At 40.1% G+C, this 21,339-nt stretch overlaps 1 protein-coding gene across 1 annotated transcript in view; it reads right to left on the minus strand.

The window, feature by feature from the left end:
- Positions 1-21,339, minus strand: part of ASCC3 (activating signal cointegrator 1 complex subunit 3) — a 555,582-nt gene that overhangs the window by 47,519 nt on the left and 486,724 nt on the right. Inside the window, exons 35-36 of the mRNA XM_019537809.1 lie at positions 19,446-19,557; positions 18,260-18,394 (exon numbers count right to left, since the gene is read on the minus strand). Of these exons, the coding sequence (XP_019393354.1) occupies positions 18,260-18,394; positions 19,446-19,557 (247 nt within the window). The remainder of the gene's footprint in view (positions 1-18,259; positions 18,395-19,445; positions 19,558-21,339) is intronic.

Below are 21,339 nucleotides of genomic sequence, written 5' to 3' on the forward strand. Positions count from 1 at the left end.
AGCTACTGCCAGCAAATTTAATATGGGGAAGATCCACTGCTGTTAAAAGCTGACAATCTCCACCAATTTCAATGAACTTATGTGGCTTAACACCAACTGAAGATCTTGTCCAACATTTTGAATACCTCATAAGATGCACCTAATGTCAGGACAGGAGAAACTATCTGTAGTGGGTAACAATCAAGAAGAATAAATAAAAGGAATACATATTTTAAGGCCCTTGCATGTAGACAATAAACGCTCAAGGTCTAGCATGCTTTGATTTGGGATGTTCATTGGCACTTCTGAATCAACAGTGATACAAGTTCACAAGAAGTCAGTACCATTTAAAAAAAACCTTCCATGTTCCACAACACTTCCCTCTTGGAATGCAAAGTACCATAAGAAACAACAGTAAGCTTGCAAACAATTTTTTTTTCAGTGGTACACTTTATAGACAAATGTATAAGAATATTACAATTTTAGTATTTTCATTCAGGTTGCCAAATCCAGCTTGTCTCAACGTGTAAATAAATGTAAGAAAGAGAGAGAGAAAGTTAAACTGGAAGGGCATCATCTGCCAAACAGATAAGGAGACATAACTGAGTATTAAAAGAGTTGCAAATATTTTGGCTCTGGTGTAAAGTTTCAAGAACTTCTATTAAAAGACAAAGAAAATAGAGATTTTCAGTACCAGATGTCTGGGAAGATCCCATTTGGATTTGAGCTACTTAAATTTGCAATCATGTATTTATACATCTAACAGAGCTTCTGTTTCCCCTAGAATCTGAAAATTAACTAGCTTTGTAGCATCTTCCTTGATCTGCCACCCGTGCCCTGAGGATTAGAGACTCCACCTGAGCTTGTTTTACAAGCATAACAGAAAAAATTAATCTCTGCTGGCAGCGATCCCACTGGGATACTGATGAATAATGATATCCCTCTCTCGCTGCCCTCTCAGTCCACTAGAAAAGCCACTCTAACCCAGCAACGTGGAAACCGCTGAAACCATTCCAGCTGTGGATTAGCAGGCAGTCAAGCATCCATCTGTTCCGTGTGAATCAAGAGAAAGCAAACATGCATTCTTACAGCTAACATAGTATTCTCAATTAACATCTTATAAGACCACATATAGTAAATATTACGACAATAATATACAAAAGAATAAATTAATTCATCATCTAAACCTCCATATTGTTTATAATTTCTTAGCACTTTAAACAATGACAAAACAGAGTTTGAATTTCATGTTGGCAACAAATAGCTAATTGTACATTCAGAGATTTCTGACACTTAAGATGAAATTTCCCAGGACTTTATGCCTCAGTTATACCTGCAAATTCACCTGCTGCATCTGCACCTACATACATATATTATATAAATACAAGCAAGTACAAATGCCTGCCCTCACCTCAAGAGGAAAAAAGACTTGTTGGAAGGAATCTAGTCATCCCCCAACCTTCAAAGGAAGAGTCAGGCTTTCTAGGATATTTTCTCTCTTCTGAAAGTTCATAGGTTTGAATCCCATCTCTCTCTACTGGTCTGCATTTTTCCCAGTAGAAGGGTGTATCAGTTGTCTAACCTGGGAAGTAAGGGGGTCCAAGTAGAGAACCGACTGGTGCTGGCCTTAGCCGCAACTCAGGCCCAGTAGTGTAACTTAGGTGTGGGGACTGGCAGCAGGCTCTACTTATAGGACTGCCTTGGGCTTCCTAAGTTGGCTGATGGCTGAACAGTCCACTTAGACAAGGCTTTGGTTTGGCTTAGTTGTGCCCATGGAGTGGTGTCAGAAGCTAGCAGTATTCACATTGCAGCAGTGTCATCTATTGTAATAGCAGCTGGTGAACTCTTTCCTGCCTCAAGTAAATCTGATGTGCTTCCTGATGTCAGTCTTTCTACTCTGCCACCCCTAAGGGGACAAAAACAAGGGGACAGGCACAATGAGCCTGTTTCTTCCAGAGCAAATGGAATCTTCTTTGGCAGCTGGCATCTGTCTGCCAGGATGAGCGGGGAAATCATCTGCTGCCTTTCCAGTAATCTTCATGAACACAAATACATACTGCATGCAAAATTTTTAGTCAAGTGCAAAGTTGCATAGATTTTTTACTCATGGCAGTATTGACACTTAGTTGTGAAAATCTGATCTAGTTTGTTAGCTTTTTTATGGAGAAGGCAAAAGACATCAATGCCTGCTCTCTTCTCATCTCCTTTCTCCAATGTCATACGCCAAATGATTTTCAATTCCTTAAAACAGGAACTTGCTACTACATGAGATGGTCTGTGTGGTGACCTATGGGTTTTTCATACTTTTTTCTAAGTATCAGCTTCCAAATTTCAATTGTTTCCTTTCTGGAACACTTACAGCCTACTGACTGGGCGGTTTGTACTTTTTGCACTGATCTAAGTGGAGGTCAGAACACACTGGGGTCCCACATATGGCAATGCATCTCTAATTGAGAAAACATTCTTTACTCCTCTATTCACATCCATCTAGTAAAAGATTTTTTGGATTTGCTAGCACATTCAGTTTAAACCAGTAAGGTGATATGTCTGCAAAGAGATTTAGAAACTGTATCTACTCAAGTGAGGCAACTGGTCTGACTGAGAATGCAAGATTTATTTATACCACCAGTGCTTGTTAGGGCATTAAAATACATCAGGCTGTGAAATAAAAAAAAAATTACTTCAACTTAGACATAGGAGAGTGCACATTTGGAGTGGCTGGAATGACTGTAGGTGGAGTTAAAATCTAGATTTGTTTATTCACAAAAAAAGGTTTGCTATATTGTAACTCTCACAGGTCAGTAACCACAATTGTTAAATTGTTGAAACATTAACTTCTTACAAAGGAGAAAAATTGCTTATGTACAACTTATTTTAATGTTATGGACATGCAAAGTATTGAAATTATTGGGAATTAAAGGTATGTAGCACTTCCCAAATAACAGGCTGCCTGTGAATAGTAAGATTGATTTCTCGAGCTTTCATTTCTGTCACCGAATAACATCAATACTTAACAAAGGCAGACCATACAATTCATTCCTTCTGGTTCAGAGTGGCTCTATTTCAGAGGGTAATTAAAGAATGAGTATCCAAAAGGAAGAATGTTGATATATTATACACAGTATTATTACCAACTATTTTACTTAATTATTCACTCATCAGTATTTCTCTTATCACGCCTTGCTTTTAGGGTTCCTTTTTAATTAAACTTAAATATGACCAGAGAACTAGGTTTTCCATTAGCTGTGGAAAAACAAAGCAAAAAAATGGATTTTCTCCTTTAAAGAAAAAAAACTAAGGAAACAATGGATTTCCCCTTGCAGGCTGGCAGAGTTTCAGGCTGCAAAGGGAGGCTTGAGGCTGAGGAGAGTGGACGCAAGGGGCACGGGGCAGCATGTGCATATGCACACTCACATATGCACATGGCACTGCCATCATAGAGGACATTCTGGTTTTCTAGTACTCTGTCCTCTATTGATACAAAACCTGATGCCAAAAGTGTGTGTGTGTGTATGTGTGTGTGTATATAAGTGTTATGGACAGACAGACACACAGTCCAAGCCCTTTATATATATATGAGTGGGGAACAGGGTGGGTATATGGGGGGTGTCCTTTATATAGCCCTTTATATTTATTTATATATAAAGGGCTTGGTCTGTCTGTCCATAACACTTATACATACACACACACACACACACACACACACACACACACACACAGAGACCTGGATATATTAATGAAAGGTGATATGGAAGACCAATGGACAATGTCCAAAGTAAGACACTGGAAAAAGGCCAAATTAAGAGGTGTGCTTGTAACAGACCAGCTCTGGGCAAGAGCTTTTTTTGCAGCCCAGTCGGCAGCACCTGGTGCAGGAGGGAGGGCAACACTGCCATGGCCGCCAAGGTGCAGGCAGCAGCAGGGGACACAAGTCAATGCCACTGTTGTGCCTCACCTTGGCAGCCATTGCAGTACAGTGCTCTCTCCTGTGCTGGGTCCTGTCCACTGGGCCATAGAGGTGACTCCTGTCTGGAGCTGGTCTGGCCAGGCTGCAGTCCTGTGCCCTGCTGTGGGTGCAGAAATTTCGGGGAGGGGAATGGACACTCTACACATCAGCTATGCTCCTCTGCCCTGCCACATGTTGCCTATGCACACCCCCCCATATACCCACCCTGTTCCCTACTCACCCACTCCTTCCCTCACACACTCTGGGGCTGGGGGTGGGAGGCAGTGAGTTAAGAGTGAGGGACACTAGCAGGGCTAGGGGTGGGGGGCTGTAGGTCAGAAGTGAAGGGCTTTGGCAGGGTCAGGGGGCTGTGGGTCAAGAGTGAGGGGCACAAACAGGGCCAGGGGCCTGCAGGTCAGGAGTGAGGGCACCAGCAGGGCTGGGAGGTGGGGGGCTGTGGGCTGGCAGTGAGAAGCAATGGCAGGGGCATGACACTGGCATATCAGGGCTATTCAGTGCCACAAAAGCATCGGGTGGGGGGAGAGAGGGCAGCAGCCACAGCTAGACCCCGAGTGAAAAGGACAGGGGGAACTCTGATTTTCTATGATAAAACCCCCCAAAATCAAACACCAAAAATATACAGGCATCTAGAATTTGTTTTATTATGATAACTGAGGCACTGGTAGGCTTCCAAATTGCTTGAAAATTGTAAATATAGCAATAAAACATCGTGTTCAACTGATACCTCCTCTCTCTCACATGCACACACACATTTGTTGTAATTACTCGGCCAAAATAAGAGGCTTCCCTTAATTTTAAGTTAGCCTCTACTTTGAAAAAGCAATCGCAAAAATAGTACTTTTTCTGCACTTTTCTGCATTCAGACCAAAGCTACATACTTTATAGGTCAATAAAGTTATAGTGATTTTAATGCTTGTCAGCAATGCTTAGTTAGTATAACTAAATGGAAAAAAAATCTATTAAAGCCAATTCATTATCTACAGAATTGAGTAGAAAATTACAAGCAAGTGTTCCTATCAAAAGCTATGGAAATAAATTGAAAACATTAGATTAAGAAAAACAGATTGCTCAAAGGGTGCTGAGGTCCTAATCTGGCCTGTGGAACTTTCATTACAGGTGAGACACAAGACAGGCAGGACCCAGCTTGACTTGCTTAGCCCAAACAGTGCCTGCAAGATCTGCTGTTGGAAAATACCCGAGATAGAGAAATAGGATACATTTGGATATTACATTTAGGTCAACCTAACTAGGGTTAGGTAACTCTAAATGACCACCTGTGCAGATGTTCAGGGAGATTAAATCAGGTAAAAATGGCAGACTGAATTTAAATTAGTTCCCCTGAACTAATTTAGATTGGGAATGGGTTAGCCTGATCTAGTGACCATCTGCATGTTTGGAGCACAGCCCTGGGAAATGCTTCCTAATCAACCCCTCCTCCAACCATGAAAAGGCTATTTTCAGTCCCCAACTGCTGGACAACCCCCCTGTGGGCCCACCAACCCTCCCCCCAATCCTGCTAAAAACCTTTGGACCTGCTAGGCCACCACCCAACTATGCCCACCCACCCCTCCGCCCCCCAAACTGAATAACACTGACTTTCCAGCATTGCTCCCAGCACCAGCAAATGTGGCTACATTCAAGTAGGGTTGGCAAGCTGGTTAATTGACCAGTCAAATACTGTCAATTGACTGCATATTTTTGACTAGTTAAATATTATAGCAATTTTACAAACTAACTACACTTCTTCATAGTTTTCTTGACAGAAATACATTTTTTTAAATTGCTTTATGACATTCCTTAATAGAAAATTTGTGTTTTTTCTGTGTATTATCTGGACCTACTGGCAGTTTTTTACAATTTTTAACCGATATTTGACTGGTCAGTTGACCAAACTTTGACTGGTCAAATACCCAACCCTACATTAAAGGAAGCCATGTGATTGTAGATAGGGTGTGGCAAATGTCTGCACATACCCTTACTGAAAGAAGATTTAACAATATGATTTCTGTGGTCACATGCAAGACTAAAATGGCAACTTAAGGTGTTGATTCTCTTTACCTGCTCATAAAAAAATTCTAAGTGTTTTTTAAAATTATTTTACCTGTTTTAACAAACATTTTAAATTCAAGTAGCATGTGTAAGATGGTCATATGACTTGATTACCCATTCACAGTTTCATAGATGTTAGGGGCTGGAAGGAACTTTACAGATCACCAGGTCCAGTCCCCCTGTACTTGGGCAGGAAAGATTGCTGGGGTCAGATGATCCCAGCAAGGTGGGCGTCAAGATGCTTTTTAAAGATCACCAGGGTGGATGACTGTACCACCTCTGGGGGGAGCCTGTTCCAAACCCTTGGCACTCCACTTTAAATAAGTTTTTTCTTATGTCCAGTCTGAAGCAATCTACAATCAGTTTGTGTCCATTGTTTCTTGTCCTCCGCTGGGGGGCCTTGGTGAACAGATGCTCCCTCATGCCCTGATGTATGCCCCTAATATACTTATAGGCTGCCACCAAGTCCCCTCTGACTCTTCTTTTCTCCAGGTTGAACAGCCTCAAGTCTTTTAGCCTTTCCTCCTATGACCTGCTCTCTAGGCCTCTAATCATGTGAGTGGCCCTCCTTTGGACTCTCTTGAGCTTCTCCACATCTTTCCTGAAGTGTGGTGCCCAGAACTGGACACAGTCAGTACTCCAGCTGCGGTCTCACCAGGGATGAGTAAAGTGGGAATTTGACGCCCTTAGCCTTGCTTGAGGTGCCTTGGTAGATGCATGCCAGTACTTGATTTGCTCTGCCAGCTATCGCGTGGCATTGGTGGCTTATGTTCAACGCTGGAAATCCATCCCACTTTAAATATATCTAAATGCTTTGACAAGTGACAATGCTTTGACAAGTGATTGTTGTACATGCATAACTTATGTAATTTGATGTCTAAAAATATGGCTGTAACTGCAATGCTAAGTGCCAGGCTGCAAGTCAGGGCACATGCAAACTTGTATGGGATGAAAATCTGCAATTCTGGGGAGTTAAGTACACCAATCCCAACAGCCATTGCAGAAAATACCTCAAGGAAGCTGATGACTCATTTCTGCATATGTTGGTTGTAGATGGCAGCCAGTGGTAAGGACTGAGTCAATGCCTATGTTAAATAAACACCTACTGCTAGGTGGGCAAAATACTTCCAGCATAAGCATGGATAAGTTGACAAAGCTATCCTTCATACCAGTATAGTTGGGCCACCTCTAACCCAACAAGCAATAAAAGCCATACTCAGAAAAAACAGTTTGGCTGGTAGAATTATATCCCATTAAGAGTTTCTGGGAGCACAATTTTGCTGGTTGGGATTGTACTTCACATTGCTGACAAGTCAGTATATTCTTTTTCACAATTTTTTTTTCTTTTTGAACATGTGCGCATGCCCACACAAACATGTTCTTATATTAAAATAATGGGGAGTATAAAACAGAAATTCAAATTCAAAGGTAGCTCTGAATTTGTGTGTGTATTTTACTCTTCTAGCTTACAGATAGAAAAGATGTACAAAAACCTAAGCATAGAATGAGAATTTCATTTGATTTGACAGTGTTATTTTAAATGCTTCAGAGTTCTTCCAGGTTTTTAAAGTGACAAATGAAAATAAAAATGGAACTACAAAAATAAAAGTGGAAAAGAGAAGTTGTTTATTGTAGATGAAAGAACTGTTGTGGATTGTGGGCTTATATTTTACTTTATAACTACTGGATTTCTTCTTCTTTTGAACTTCATTCTTTTCTCCTTGTGGTATAAGATTAAAACTACAATATGCCACATTCAGTCAGCCATGAGTGGTGGGCACTGTCATCTTGATTTACCTACTGATTGTGCTCTACTGGGAAGCCAGGCAGCACCAGGTGTTTTTAGTTTAAACTTAGCTCCAGAACTTTAAAAAAAAAAAAAAAAAAAAAAATCAAACTATGATAGTATTACTTGTGTCTGGGGAGATACTCAGAACTGAGGTCATTAGATTAGGATGCCAGCAGTGAAAAATTCACTATGCATTGTATTGGGAAAAATGACTAGGTTCAAGTACTTCAAAATGAGCTGCGTTCAAAGATGCTCCATCTACTGGAACTAGAGGAAAAAAACATAAATCTCATTTATTGACTTCTTGTTTTTTGCTAAGAAGTACATATAATTAGGGTCAAGTTAGATATTTATATTGAAATCAGAAAACCTTTAAACATAAAATAGTAGCATTTTGTTTTCTTTTCATGAAACTGATGAAACTTTAAAACTACAATTTTTGAGTGACAACCAGCTACTATTAAGTAAATACATATATACTTTCAGTTACATGTGGACACACATTACATATAATGGTACTATGCAGAGGTTCAGGGAAATCAGAGTTCAGGGAACCATTACGCAAGGCACTGTGTATAACTGAGTAAAAATAAGGACTCATCCCAGAGAGGTCATTACTGAACATTATGACAAGATGTGGCAGATGGAAAGATAGATAAACAATGACTAAGGCACTGGTTTTCAACCTTTTTAGACTTGGAGCTCATCTCATAAAATGTTAGCTCTTAGTTTTCACTTGATTTTTGACCATGGAAAAATAATAGAGTAGTTTTTCTTCTGTAAATAATTCAGAAAGACCACAAGTCAGACCATTTTTAACATTCGTTACAGATTCCTATTTGAAATCTCTAGGTTTATCTTGCGAATCATGTTTGCACATCTAACAATGCTAACATTGCGTAGCACCCTGGGGGCACCCTTGAAAGGATCTGATGGTACCCTACTGGTTGAGAAGCATTAGGATAAATTAAGAATGAAAGCATGTATATTTGCATAAATGCACAGTTATAAGTTATCAAAAGAATCACAGGTGTCCAAACTACATTAAAACGGGACTATTTATTGAGAAATAATTTAAAATATTTTTGCATATTTTGAAATCTTGTACTGAAAATTTTCAGTCTGATAAAGATCAGATTTCACATTAGAACCTTGTATGATAATGTTCTGCAGGCTTTAATGCAAGATCTGCAACTTATTTCAATATTGCAAAATGGCCTTGTTGAAATGGCCTACAATAAAATCAAGTTTCTGTGAAATTTAAAAAAAACCCCACACAGCTCATTTGCACAGCATTATCTGTTGTTAAGTTAGGACATTTATTATTTAACTTGTTCCTATAATTTTTTTCTTCTAAATTTCACAATAGATTAAATAAAAGCGCATGATGAAGTATATGACAAGTCAATATCATAGTAAAGATTTCTACAGAAAAAATTTCCATGGTTATTTAGATCAATCACTTCCCACAAGTGCTTTGTTTGGACTCTCCATTACTTTCTGTTTGGAAAAAAATAAGTGATTACAAATTAAAACTCTAATCCTGAAAATGAATCGGAGCATGTGGACCCCAACTATTAAGATGTGGAGACTACAGGATACACAGAAATTAGGCCATAATCCTGCAAAAGCTTCTGCATGTGTTTAAGTTTACACACTAAACACTTCCATTGAAGTTAGTGGGACGACTCAAAATACATGAAGTCAAGCAGGTGCATGGATTAAGGCCTGACATGACTGCTCTTTCATTTTATGAGTCATTTGTATGGTAAGGTATTTACAACCAAAAGTTCCCTGCACTGAAATCCCCGAAGTGACAGCACGCTGAAAAGCTTTGTAAATACAGCAATTGGATATTCATAAGAAAACTTTTTATTCTTTTGAATTGTATCAATAAATATCTTTTAGAACCTAACTCACGGTGTAAAATTGATCTAATTTTTCTTAAAATTATCCCAATAAAAGAAATATAACTTAACAAAATTATCATGTAATTCATTGTGTGATTTTATCTGTCAATTGCATGATAGGGTTCACAATGTTTTTATGTCAGCTCACTGGGGAAGCAAAACTGTCTACATTTTTGTACACAATTACTTCACAATTAAGTTTTTCTTTCCTGACATCTACATGAAACCAGCCTTCAAATATACCTTCAGATCCAGTGGCAGACTTAGAATCTTTTTAGGTTGGTATATTTGGAGGCTGGCTTCATGGAGATGTGAGGAGAAAAGGAATTAAGTAATTGTGAAATAGTTTTCTAAAATTGTTTTTGCAGAAGCCATGCAGAAATAACTTACCAGAGGAAAGCCCAGCCTCTACAGAGAAAATGCACTCTGTTCTAAGACAATCCCAAGAACATACTTGCTTAACTATGATTAGAATAAAATTGTCAACACACTTAGCAATGGTGACACAGATGATAAGGAACTGTAGAATAAACTAATTTAAACCTGCAGCATAAACCTTGAAAGCAGGAAGATCTAGAAATGGTTGGAACACGAGGAGAGGCTCATACCTTATTTTCATTCATCTCCAAACCACTTTTGGTACTCCCTTACTTGGAGTTTACACTAGCTATCCCATCAGCCCACACAATCTGGTACAACAGCCCCATTGTTAGGTTTCCTACTGTATCCCAAGGTATCTAGTCTAACAGAAGCAATTGAAACTGGATGTAGCTAAACCTTAAATCGAGAGATAGGGGTTAGATGTGTGTGAGCACCTGAATTAAAAAGACAATAATAGGCATATTCCCAACCACTACCTCAATTCTAATCCTGCTGTTCTCTCAGAATAATGAACAGGGAAAACCATGTTCTCCACAAAATTTGCATGCAAGTCACAGGAATAGGTACAGGAAACCCAAATACCTCCCTCTTGTGGGGAAAACACACAAAACCAGAAATGAAGAACAGCAAAATGACAGGCAGATAATAAAGGAGCCACAAGAGAACAAGAAAACTATTATTATGAGGAATTGCCCCAAATGTATAGAGATGACAGTTTTACAAAAAAGTAAAATAAAATGTCCATTTGCCATTTTCCAGTTACACAATCCTATCTTGTAATTCTCAGGACTACTCATATAAGGAGCGTTTGCAACACTAGGCCCACATGAATTTAATCGTAATAGTTATTATGGAGCAAAACCACCAAGCAGCAGTTAAGCACCAATTGGAACTAAGGGCCCCAGTAATATGTTCTTCTTTTTCTGTAACAATCTGCCCTAGAATCCCCTGATCAGACACTCATTTCTCAGTTTCTGTAGCAGGCAAGAAACAGGCACTAATACAGAACAGTTACATATCTGAGCTTAATTTATTTAAACTCCTTATTAACAACTGATTCAATGCAGCAAGAAAACAGTTTAATACAATTATGTCTCAGTGCCTCAGAGGCACATTTTGAGCTTGTTACAAGTTCTTTACCTAAGCCTTGTTAGAAAAAGAGTCAGTTTTCAGAGACACCAGAGGGCATTCCAGCAGTCAATAATTCATCAATGCTTTCTTATCAATAAATGTTAATGCCCCAAGCACTATAATCCAGTAATGTCCAAAATTGACCTAATTTGGATTTCCACCATCTGAAACATGACCAGAGGCAATTTAGAAAAAAGGCTTATGGGAAAACTTTCTAACCCCCAAACATATTGTTCAAGTGGATCTGAGCACGTGGAAAATTCTAGACGTGCAACTAAGGGTCAGTTACGCAAGGCCAATACTCTGAACCTCACTTCCCAACCCAATTTAGGATTACCGATTTTGTAGAATGAAAATCATTTTGACCAGAAACTCAAGCTGGCGACAAAGACAGGTTACTTAGTGGTTCAGTATATATGTTCCCAAGTTCTCAATACTCCAAAAAAACTTCAGTAGCAAAATATAAGTCTTGAGGTCCTAAATGCAAAGATTCCATGGTCATAATATATCAATATTATTCAGTGGTCACCTTCTCCACGAAACAGGCCCAAAAAAGCCTTACCAAGTGTTTGCTTTTAGAAGGGATGAGTGTTGGTATAAATTATAGGTTAGTAATTTGGTAGACATCAGTATAAATTCTGTCTAAACTTTAACTACATTCTTTGTTATAACTGTACACATCTCCTTCCAGTATATTTATACCAACAGGCTAATGCCTAAATTTCACCACCATTTAAGTTGTAATTGAATTTCACTCATTTTTGTTTTTAAATTGCATGTTTGAAAGACTTGTGAATAAAGACATATACCTACAGCCTGTCAAACATTTTTTCATCCTGTCAAAACTTCAGACTGTCAAACATTTTTTCAGAAGAGTTTAAGAAAGATATTTTCGCAAAGTATAGTTAAAAAGTAATTTTTTTAAAACTAAGTCATAGGTAAATTGTACTAAAACTGAACTGAAGTTTGGTAATGCCGACAGGCCTTTTCTACTATAAGACTACAGCTTTCAGTGCCAGCATCATTAAGAAATTCTTCAAATTACTTTTAAAATATTCTTTTCCCTAAGGATTTTCACTTATACCTAATTAGACTACTTACCCCATGCCGTGTAATTCCCTGTTGCCAAAACTGCTAAATGCTTCAATAAGTAGGAGGAGGGCATCAGTGGAGCAAGACAGATGTAATGTCATTGGGTAACAATAGAGGTGTGAAGCAACTGCCCTAATTATAAAGCTCATTAATTCACAGTGTTTAGGAGGAGGAAACCCCCACCCGAAAAATTGGCGATAATTATGTTAAAATGCCTAATCTTTTCAACACAGCATCAGATTGCAAAAAAATTTCAATTTACACCTTTAATAAAAATGGAATAATAATTTAACTAGTAATTATAAAAACAATCAACATCTGCATAAAACTAAAATGGTAAAACTATGGAAATATTCTACTTTAGTCCAAGGATGCCATAAGTCCCTTCTCCTATATTACCTTTTAAAGATACTTATATAAATGAATTTGGACTTGATTTATTTTATATTTAATGTCAGTCCTTAAAATAAAGAAGAGATATATGTATAGCACAATCTCATTGGAAGAGGACCAGTACTTGAACTTCTTCACAGCTTAAAATATGAACACATTACACTTCAGTCCTGTGACTGGTCTATAATGAAAAAGTTTACCACTTCAACTATGCTGGTTTGGTTACATCCCAAGTCACCCAATGCTAGGGTGCTCCTATGGCAGGAGGCCTGTAGTATAATTCAGATGGCCTTGAAGGGCAGCTTAGATCAGGTCAGCCATTCCAGCCTGCCCTATAAACACAAGTGGCATTCAGCATCTCAGCAGTATGGATGAGGCAAACCTAGCCTCTAACATGCCCCTTAGTGTAGCTCCCAGAACATCCCCCATCTCAATGATGCAAGGAGATCCTCAGAAGATAGTCTGAAACCATCATTTGCCAGGCTTATACTGGAGGAATACTCCTTTGGTAGGAATGGGAGACTGGGGGATTTTTTCTCCTCTTTTTGGCTGTTTTACTAAAAGGGGAGAGAGTGAAGGGTGAGAATATGATCTTGTGTGTTCAGTGTCATTTTAGTTAACTTGTCTTCTAAAATGATATAATTTTCCCTAACAGACACTTGCTTAGCCCTTTTAGTTTATAATAATTTTGCATGCAGCACTTACAGGAAAATGCAAGAGATAGTTTTACACAATGGACATTTTAGACAGAATGGGTCACATCTCCTACACTGAGATTGTCTGACAGTTTCCATATAAAAGATTATGGTGACCTTTATTCTGAACTTTTAACATATCCATTATTTGTAGCAGGCTATTTAAACTGGCAGGAGGAAGTCCATGGGAAAAAGAAGTGGCTTTTTGTGTCTCATGAAATGATAGGATGTAAATTGTTGAAAAGCAACATTTCCATTTTCCTTTATGTGCTGCGTAAGAAAGTGTTGGCAGCACATCAGAATAACAGTGGAGCAGAACCATTCTAAAGTTAACCTATGGAGTGGGAGTAGGGGGTTAAGGACTTGGAAGTGAGGAAATGCTAGATTTCAGGTTGTTTCTGTATCCTTAATTCTGCCCTCTTCTATGCGCTATGATACAGCCTTTAATTACAATCACGTTGACCTCATTTAATGTTCAGGGTAGAAATACAAGCAGGCAAACTAAGGTTGTAAGGGTTATGGTAACTCTGGAATTCAAAAACTTGTAGGGCTTGCCTCTGTAAGCTAAATAATAATCTTTTAAATGTGTTGCTATATTTTGGAAAAAGAAAAAGGGGCAAAACAATTCCTATTATGTAAATATGTTACCATTCTGCATCTACAGCTACACCTTTTACACTGAACCACAACCCTTACAAGTCCCAGGATTAATACATGAGCTGACAGCAAAGGAAGGCTATTACTCCAGAGGCCTGATGGGCCTCAGGGAAGTGGTGGGGGAAATGGGAGGCCGCATAATTTACCAGACAAGATACAGACGGGGAGAATCGCTTCCAAGCATTCCCAGCCTACTCCTGGTATTGCTGCTACAATTTCTTTGGTGGCAGCAGCATCGACGTAGCCATGAATATTAGTGTTCAGTTAACATAGTGGCACGCATACAATATTAAAAGTAGCTTTGATTGGAGAAATAGCTAACAGACAGATTCAGATAATTATAAAGCAAAGTAACATGAATAAATGGGTATAATCATGCTGCAAAAGGAAACTAAAAAAATGCCAAAAAACAACCAAACAGAAAAAAACCACCCAGCTAACCCCAAATCACCAGCCAAACTGATAAAGCACAACTTCCTTAAAAGGCAACATTATAAAATGTATTTTCAATTTGTTTTAGAAATATGAATCAGAGGTGTGCTTGAAGTACCTTAAACATGAAAACCACCATAAATTTATAAATAAAAATATTAAACTAATCATGTTATAGCACAGTTCTTATAAGAGGTAACAGAGTGAAAATAGTTTTCTTTAGAAATATCAGATATCTTTTTCAAGTACTTAAAAATTGCAAAATATTAAAGGACAATTCAAATTTCAAGCCCAGTCCTAGAGGAAAGCAAAACTATTTCCATGTAGATCATTTTCATTTGTGTAGCTAAAATATCTCGTAATCAAGGCATAATGTCCTGCTGAAAAAATACTGAAAAGTTTCAAGGGAGTCCAATGCACAAGTACAGATACCAGAAGTGAGAGATGCATTCAGTGAGAGAACTGTTTACTTTTGTTTGCTTTTAGTTTTTTGTTACCAATTCCTTACAGTCTCTGTGATATTTACAGGAGGTTTTTCCAGACTGAGGGCCCTGTATCAAAAGCTATTTACTAAGCCAAGATTTTTCCCCATTCAGCATGGGGAAAACAAAGCCACATCTTAGAATTGAGTATGGGATCACTCCAACTGGGAGTGGTGGGGAGAATCAGTGTCCTTGGCTCATGTACATGCAAGAGGAGGCCCAGAGCCACTCCATACTTGCTCCTGCCCTGTGCTGCAGGGGGCAAAAGTGCACGGAGCCCTTGGCAAGGGACAGAAGCAAAGGCACACAGGGGAGAGGGAGGCAGGAAGAGAGCAGCTGCTGGAAAGAGGAACCTGTTTGCTGCTACTGCTGTCCCCAGACAAGTCAGGCTCTCTCCATAGCTGTTCCCAGCTGTACAGGGCAGGAGTTCTGGGGCTCTCTGTGTCCAGATTAGCTGAACACAATGCAGTGGAGAAAGGCAAGTGGGGAGGAGGGCGTCAGGGCAAGTGGCAGGAGGCAGACAGGGAGCAAGAGGCAGGGGTCTGGCTACTTGCCCTCCAAACACTTTGTCCACATCACCACGCCCCCTTCCAGTGCTTTCTTTGGGGGGTGGAGGAAGGGGGTGAGGAGATTGGGAGGACAAATTTAGGAGAAAAATTCCAATATTTATATTCTATACATGGAACTATATAACAAATGTATCATTTTCTATATACAGAATCTAACTATTGTGTGTGGGTGTGTGGGGGGGTTGTCTTACATTCAAACTCATCTTACGGTAAATGCAGTGTATCAGTGCAAAGTGAGTGCAAAGCAGACGTAACAGTACAATTTCTGCTAGGGCATTGCTCTTAAGAAATACATGTCTGAGGTTAGATTTCATAGACATTAGGGCTGGAAGGGACCTCAGAAGACCATTGAGTCCAACCCCCTGCCCCAGGGGCAGGAAGTCAGCAGGGGTCATAGGATCCCAGCAAGATAAACATCCAGATTTCTCTTGAAGGTGTTCAAAGTAGGTGCTTGAACCACCTCCAGTGGCAGGCTATTCCAGACCCTGGGGGCTCGGACAGTAAAGAAGTTCTTCCTTATGTTCACCCTGAAACAGTCTTGGAGGAGTTTATGACTGTTTGAACTTCTACGTGGATTGAATGTATAGATATAATAACTGTCGTCCAATCTAATAACACTTAATAAAACATTATAATATAAAAATAATAATGAAATAATTCTAGAAATTCTTAGGAATGACCTTGTTAACCATGAAAGTCAATTTCAAGACATATAGCGAAGATAATATGACATTTTGTTTTGCCTATTACAAGCATGGAAATCTAGTCAATGTAAATATTTTGGAATACCAGAAGAGGAAGCTCCCCATATGTTCTAAAGCATGAAGTCAAGACTTTGAAAGGTAACCAGTTCAGTAGTGTAACTGGGGTGGGAATGGGGGCGGGATGTGTGAGGCAATAAGCTGGGCAACAGCCCTGGATGCCAACTTGAAGGTGTGCCAGAACGAAGGCCTTGCAGGGACTCTTTGCTGTGGAAGTAGCAGAATCAGTCTAATGAGTGAACACAAACATGAAAGGGAACTCAGGTGCAGGGAATGTCCACACCAGTCACTTGATCTTTTTCCTGGACAATTTCTTTTGACAGAAGCAGCTCTTTTGTGAGCCCTAACAATTGTATATGGAGCCTAATGTTTCTGCAATAAGTCAACAACTTTGCACTTGAAGATAAGAACAAAGTTTACCTATTAAGAGCAATGTACCAAGAATTTGTAGTGAGCTCAGTGTGTTTTATTATATCAATCAGAGCCCTCAGGTATGTGATGAGCAACAGCAGTTACAGAATTTGTGCATGACTAAATTGCTTAATTTATGAAAGGATTATGAGGCAACTGGCCAATAATAGATGATAGATAAGTGCAAGGTATTGAACAAGTATAAGAAGTGCTGGGTTCTAAATGAATTGGCATTAGTGGCATGTTTACACGAGAAGCTTACTGCACAGGAGGTCAATCCTCATGCACAGTAGTGTCACGTTGCATATACCATGACATGACGCTACTGCACAGCAGTAACAAGCTACTGTGCAGTTAGCATCACCAGGAAGCTGTGCAGGGATGCTACTGTGCAGTAACACTAGTTACTACACAGTTTTTTAGTACTTGGGTATGCAAGTACTTAAATGCCTGCACAGTAACAACTGCTCAGTCAGTGTCCCATGTAGACATGGCCACTGAGGACACTATGGACAGCTTAATGCAGAACAGTTGTTAAAGTGTTAGCATTAATAAAGATATACGGAATAACATTAAAAATATTCAAATACTATTTGATTTCATGGTCTCCATCATCTGGAAACCCCTTTCATTTTGGGTGCCCTGTTCAAAAAATGTACATGCAGTAGCAATACAAAAAATTTGGAGAAGAGCAAGGGAAATTAGAATCATAGAGAAACAAGCATGCGAACAGATAATTTTTAAAAAACAAAGACTTTTGTTGAGGGAAATTAATAAAAAAACAGGATTTGGATATCAAATAAGCTGCAGAAAGAACCCCAATAAATGCTCCTATACACTGACAAGAATACCTGTATAAGTGACAAATAGCTTAGTAAGTTCCAATAAAAGATTAGTCCTTTACATTATATCAACATGAAGAATATCTTCAGTTATGCTAGCCAATAAAATATGTTTATATATACACATTTGTATAATGTACATCCAGCCTCTTGTTTCATCACATAAGAGAATTTCTTTCTAGATCTGGTGGGAAATTTTTCCCACTTAATTTGCACTTGCTGTCCATTATGAGGTATTTGCATACCTTTTTAAGTATACACCACTGATCATACGTACCACAGAAAGAGTGCAAAAGAATTTTTTCTAAAATGATTATTGTAACTCATGGTTCATTTGAAAAATACTAAGGTGATTCTATTCTTGGATCTTGCTGTTTACAATATCTAGCAGTAAAATTTTAGAGAAGTAAGATTACAATTTGGAATGCACCTGAACATGCAGGAGTACATGAGATCCAATATAGTCCCAGGCAGTCTTGGACATGTCATTGCCAATAGATAAACAAGATATGTAGCACTGGCTAGTTTACATGTTGGCAATTATCAAGATAGAGGACAGAGTTCAACTAGTCTAAGTAAAACTACTGAAGACAATCTAGGTCAGTACATAATTACAGCTGAGAGTAGAAATACTATTTACTCTTTAGGAGGGTTTTCATATAATATCATGTACCTGTTTGAATTATAGATGGTTAAGTGAAGAAAGAGTCACCACTTACTGTCAAAACTAAAAGTAGTTCTTCAATGCTGCTTTCGGATTTCAACAGATCCTTGAATATCCCAATAGTTGTATGCTTCAAATAATAATAGGAAGCAATGCGGCCATAAGTTAGAGGTACAATGCCACGATTATCCTGTTTAAAGAAGAAAATATGTCATGAAACATATATACAACTGCAAAAATATGTTAACATTTTATTTAAGGAGACTGAATGATGAGAATGCAACTGCTAAGTTACTTAACAGCTTGATGCAAGTTGCTAAAATAACTGGGAAATTCCCAACTTATTGGGAGCTCAATGTCAGGCTCTCCCTACATCAACAAGTAACAAGCTTGGCTCTTGGCTGGTAAGCAGCACCATGTGCTCCTAAGGCTGAAAACCCTGATCAACTGACTGGGGCTCCCAGTTGCAGCAGCACATAGTGCACTCCCCCCGGTTGGGAGCTCTGATCACCTGCTTCCAGCTGTGGGAGCTCATGGTGTGCTGCTTCATCTGGGAGCTCTGATCATCTGACCAGGGCTTCCAACTGGGAGGGCCCCAGCCACAGGAATGCTTGGTGCACTCCCCAGCTGGGAGCCATACTCGGCTGAGGGGCCTCCCAGTTTCTGGTGCACATGGGAATCTTGAAAGCCACCTTTATGCTCTACAGCCCAGGCATTAGCTACACTTTCAATTAAAGGTGTGATAAGAACCAGCCATGTATTCTGTGTAATAACTTTGTGGCATATTTCTCCTTTTATCATGCCATTAATTGACTGAATGTGCTGCCAGGTTACTAGTTCAGACGTGGTTAAACACTAAATCACATCTTAAGTGTAATGTCTGTCAGGGGCCATACTGTCATATCCTATGTTCTGTTTTAATTTTGTTTAAACTGGCAAAATATACAATTCTACTGTATGCCTTAGCAAAAATATAAATTACATATATTTTATTATAATGTTATTGTAGTATTTTAGATAAAGATGAAAATAATTTACTACTCCTGCAATAAAAGTGAATATCTTTATCTCCCATTGTCCCCTTACGTAGGAATTCTGTAATAAAGCTGAAGAATTCTTAAGATTCACATCAAGAATTTGATTATTAAAGAAGTAAATACACTAAATTTAAGCTAAGCAAAGTAATCAACTGGCAGTGAATATTACCTCTACTGATTCTTTATTTTCTAAAACAGTCTTACCTCCTCAATTTCAATACAGGAGGCACAGTCCAGATCAAAGAGGGATCTTTCAACAAGGCCTGAAAGGTATTTGTTCATCGTATCATGGCTCACATCATCTAAGTTGTAGTAACTAGATAAATTTAAAACAGATAAATTATGTGAGGACTTTTGAAACAACAACATGCAACAATAAGGGCATCTTGTGTCAATGTTACCTAGTTGCTGTTGTATAAAAACACTATTGGAGAGAGCAACTATTCAGACTGACAGTCGCACAAGTAAACACAGAACTGTTCACTTCTATAGTTTAAAAATAAATTCATGACTCTTTTTGCTGAGTCTTAAATAACTGGAGTCTTGGAATAACTGAAGCAAGGTGAGAATGTTGATATGAAAAGATGACTGTTTTCGTATTAACAAACAACTGAGGTTAATTAGTCCAAAACTGAACATTTTATTTTTTGATAATGGGAAAGTTTTCCAGTTTAGATGACTATAAGAGTAAATAAGTAATATAAAATGTACACAAGGATGCATTTATTTATCCAGTGGACTGACAGAAGAAAGCACTTAGGGTAGAAAGTGTTTTATATTTTGTAAATGAAAAATAAAAGAAGATCTAGTAAAATGGGGGGAGTAGTAGATATGCCGGAGGGCAGGGCTAGGATTCAGAGCGACTAGAAAAATTGGAGGATTGAGCCCAAAGGAATGTCATGGGCTAGGGCAGGGGTGGGCAAAATATGGCTCATGGGCCACATCCATTCAGCGAGGCCATTCTATCCAGCTTGCGGGGCCCCTAAAAAAATGTAGAAAATTAATATTTCTCTGCCCTTGGTTCCTGTCAAAAATGACAGGAACCAAGAGCAGTAGGACCCAGGGAAAGCCTGGCGGACTGCCACAACAATGGGGTCTGCCCGGCCCCACCTCCCAGCTGGAAGCCCCAGCTGCAGTTTCTAGACTGGGAGCACATGGCTGCCCCGGTGCGGGAAGCTCAGGTAAGTGTGGGAGGACCCTAGGCAGGAAAGGAGTGCAGGGGGGGGTGGCTCTTCCTAAACTACACCTGGTGTTCCATGCTGCAGCTGCTTGCAGCCTGTGTGAGGCTGCCTGTGCCCACTCCAGACAGCCCCATATGGGCTGCGAGTGCTTGCAGTGTGGGGCACTGGGCGTGGGACAGGGGAGGGGCTGCTTGCCTCCTGCACTCAGCTTTTCCCTGGGCTCCTTCCCTGCATGAAGAAAAATGGTCCCTCACCCACCCCATGGCCAGCGCTCCGTGCTGCAGGCACTCGCAGCCTGTGTGGTGCTGTCTGGAATGGGCACAAGCAGCCCCAGGCTGGCTGCGAGTGGCTGCAGTGCGGGGCTTCGGGCAGGGAGGGGTTGCTTTCTCCCCGTCCTGCGCTTAGCACCACCTTGTAACCCGGCCCCACCACCAGGCTGGCAGTGGGGAGTGTTACAAGCTGGTGCTAAGCATGGGAAAATGTGGCCTCTCACCTGCCCCATGGCCAGCGCCCCACACTGCAGCCACCTGCAGCCCACATGAGCCTGCCTGTGCCTGCTCCAGATAGCCCCACATAGACTGCAAGTGCCTGCAGCAGGGAGTGCTGGCCATGGGGCAGGCAAGGGGCCACTTTTCCCCACGGTCAGCACCAACTTCCCTGCTGGTGAACAGGGGGTCAGGGCTGAGTGCTGCCCCCCACCTGTACCGCGGGGCTGGTGGGCACTGGGAGTGAGTGGGCAGAGAGCCAGCAGAAGCATGGGGCCCGCACCATTGTCACAGGGCGAGTGCCAGTGGGGCCCAGAGCAGGGTGGCAGGAGTGCGGGGTCCCGGCTAGCAGGGGCGCTATGGAGCCGGGCCAGCTCCCCCCTCCCTGCTGGTGCAGGCCAGCTCGGCTACACAGACCCCTGCTGGCCTGTG

The sequence above is a fragment of the Crocodylus porosus genome, unplaced genomic scaffold (assembly GCF_001723895.1).
Source record: "Crocodylus porosus isolate Cpor-Errol unplaced genomic scaffold, CroPor_comp1, whole genome shotgun sequence".
NCBI lineage: Eukaryota > Metazoa > Chordata > Crocodylia > Crocodylidae > Crocodylus > Crocodylus porosus.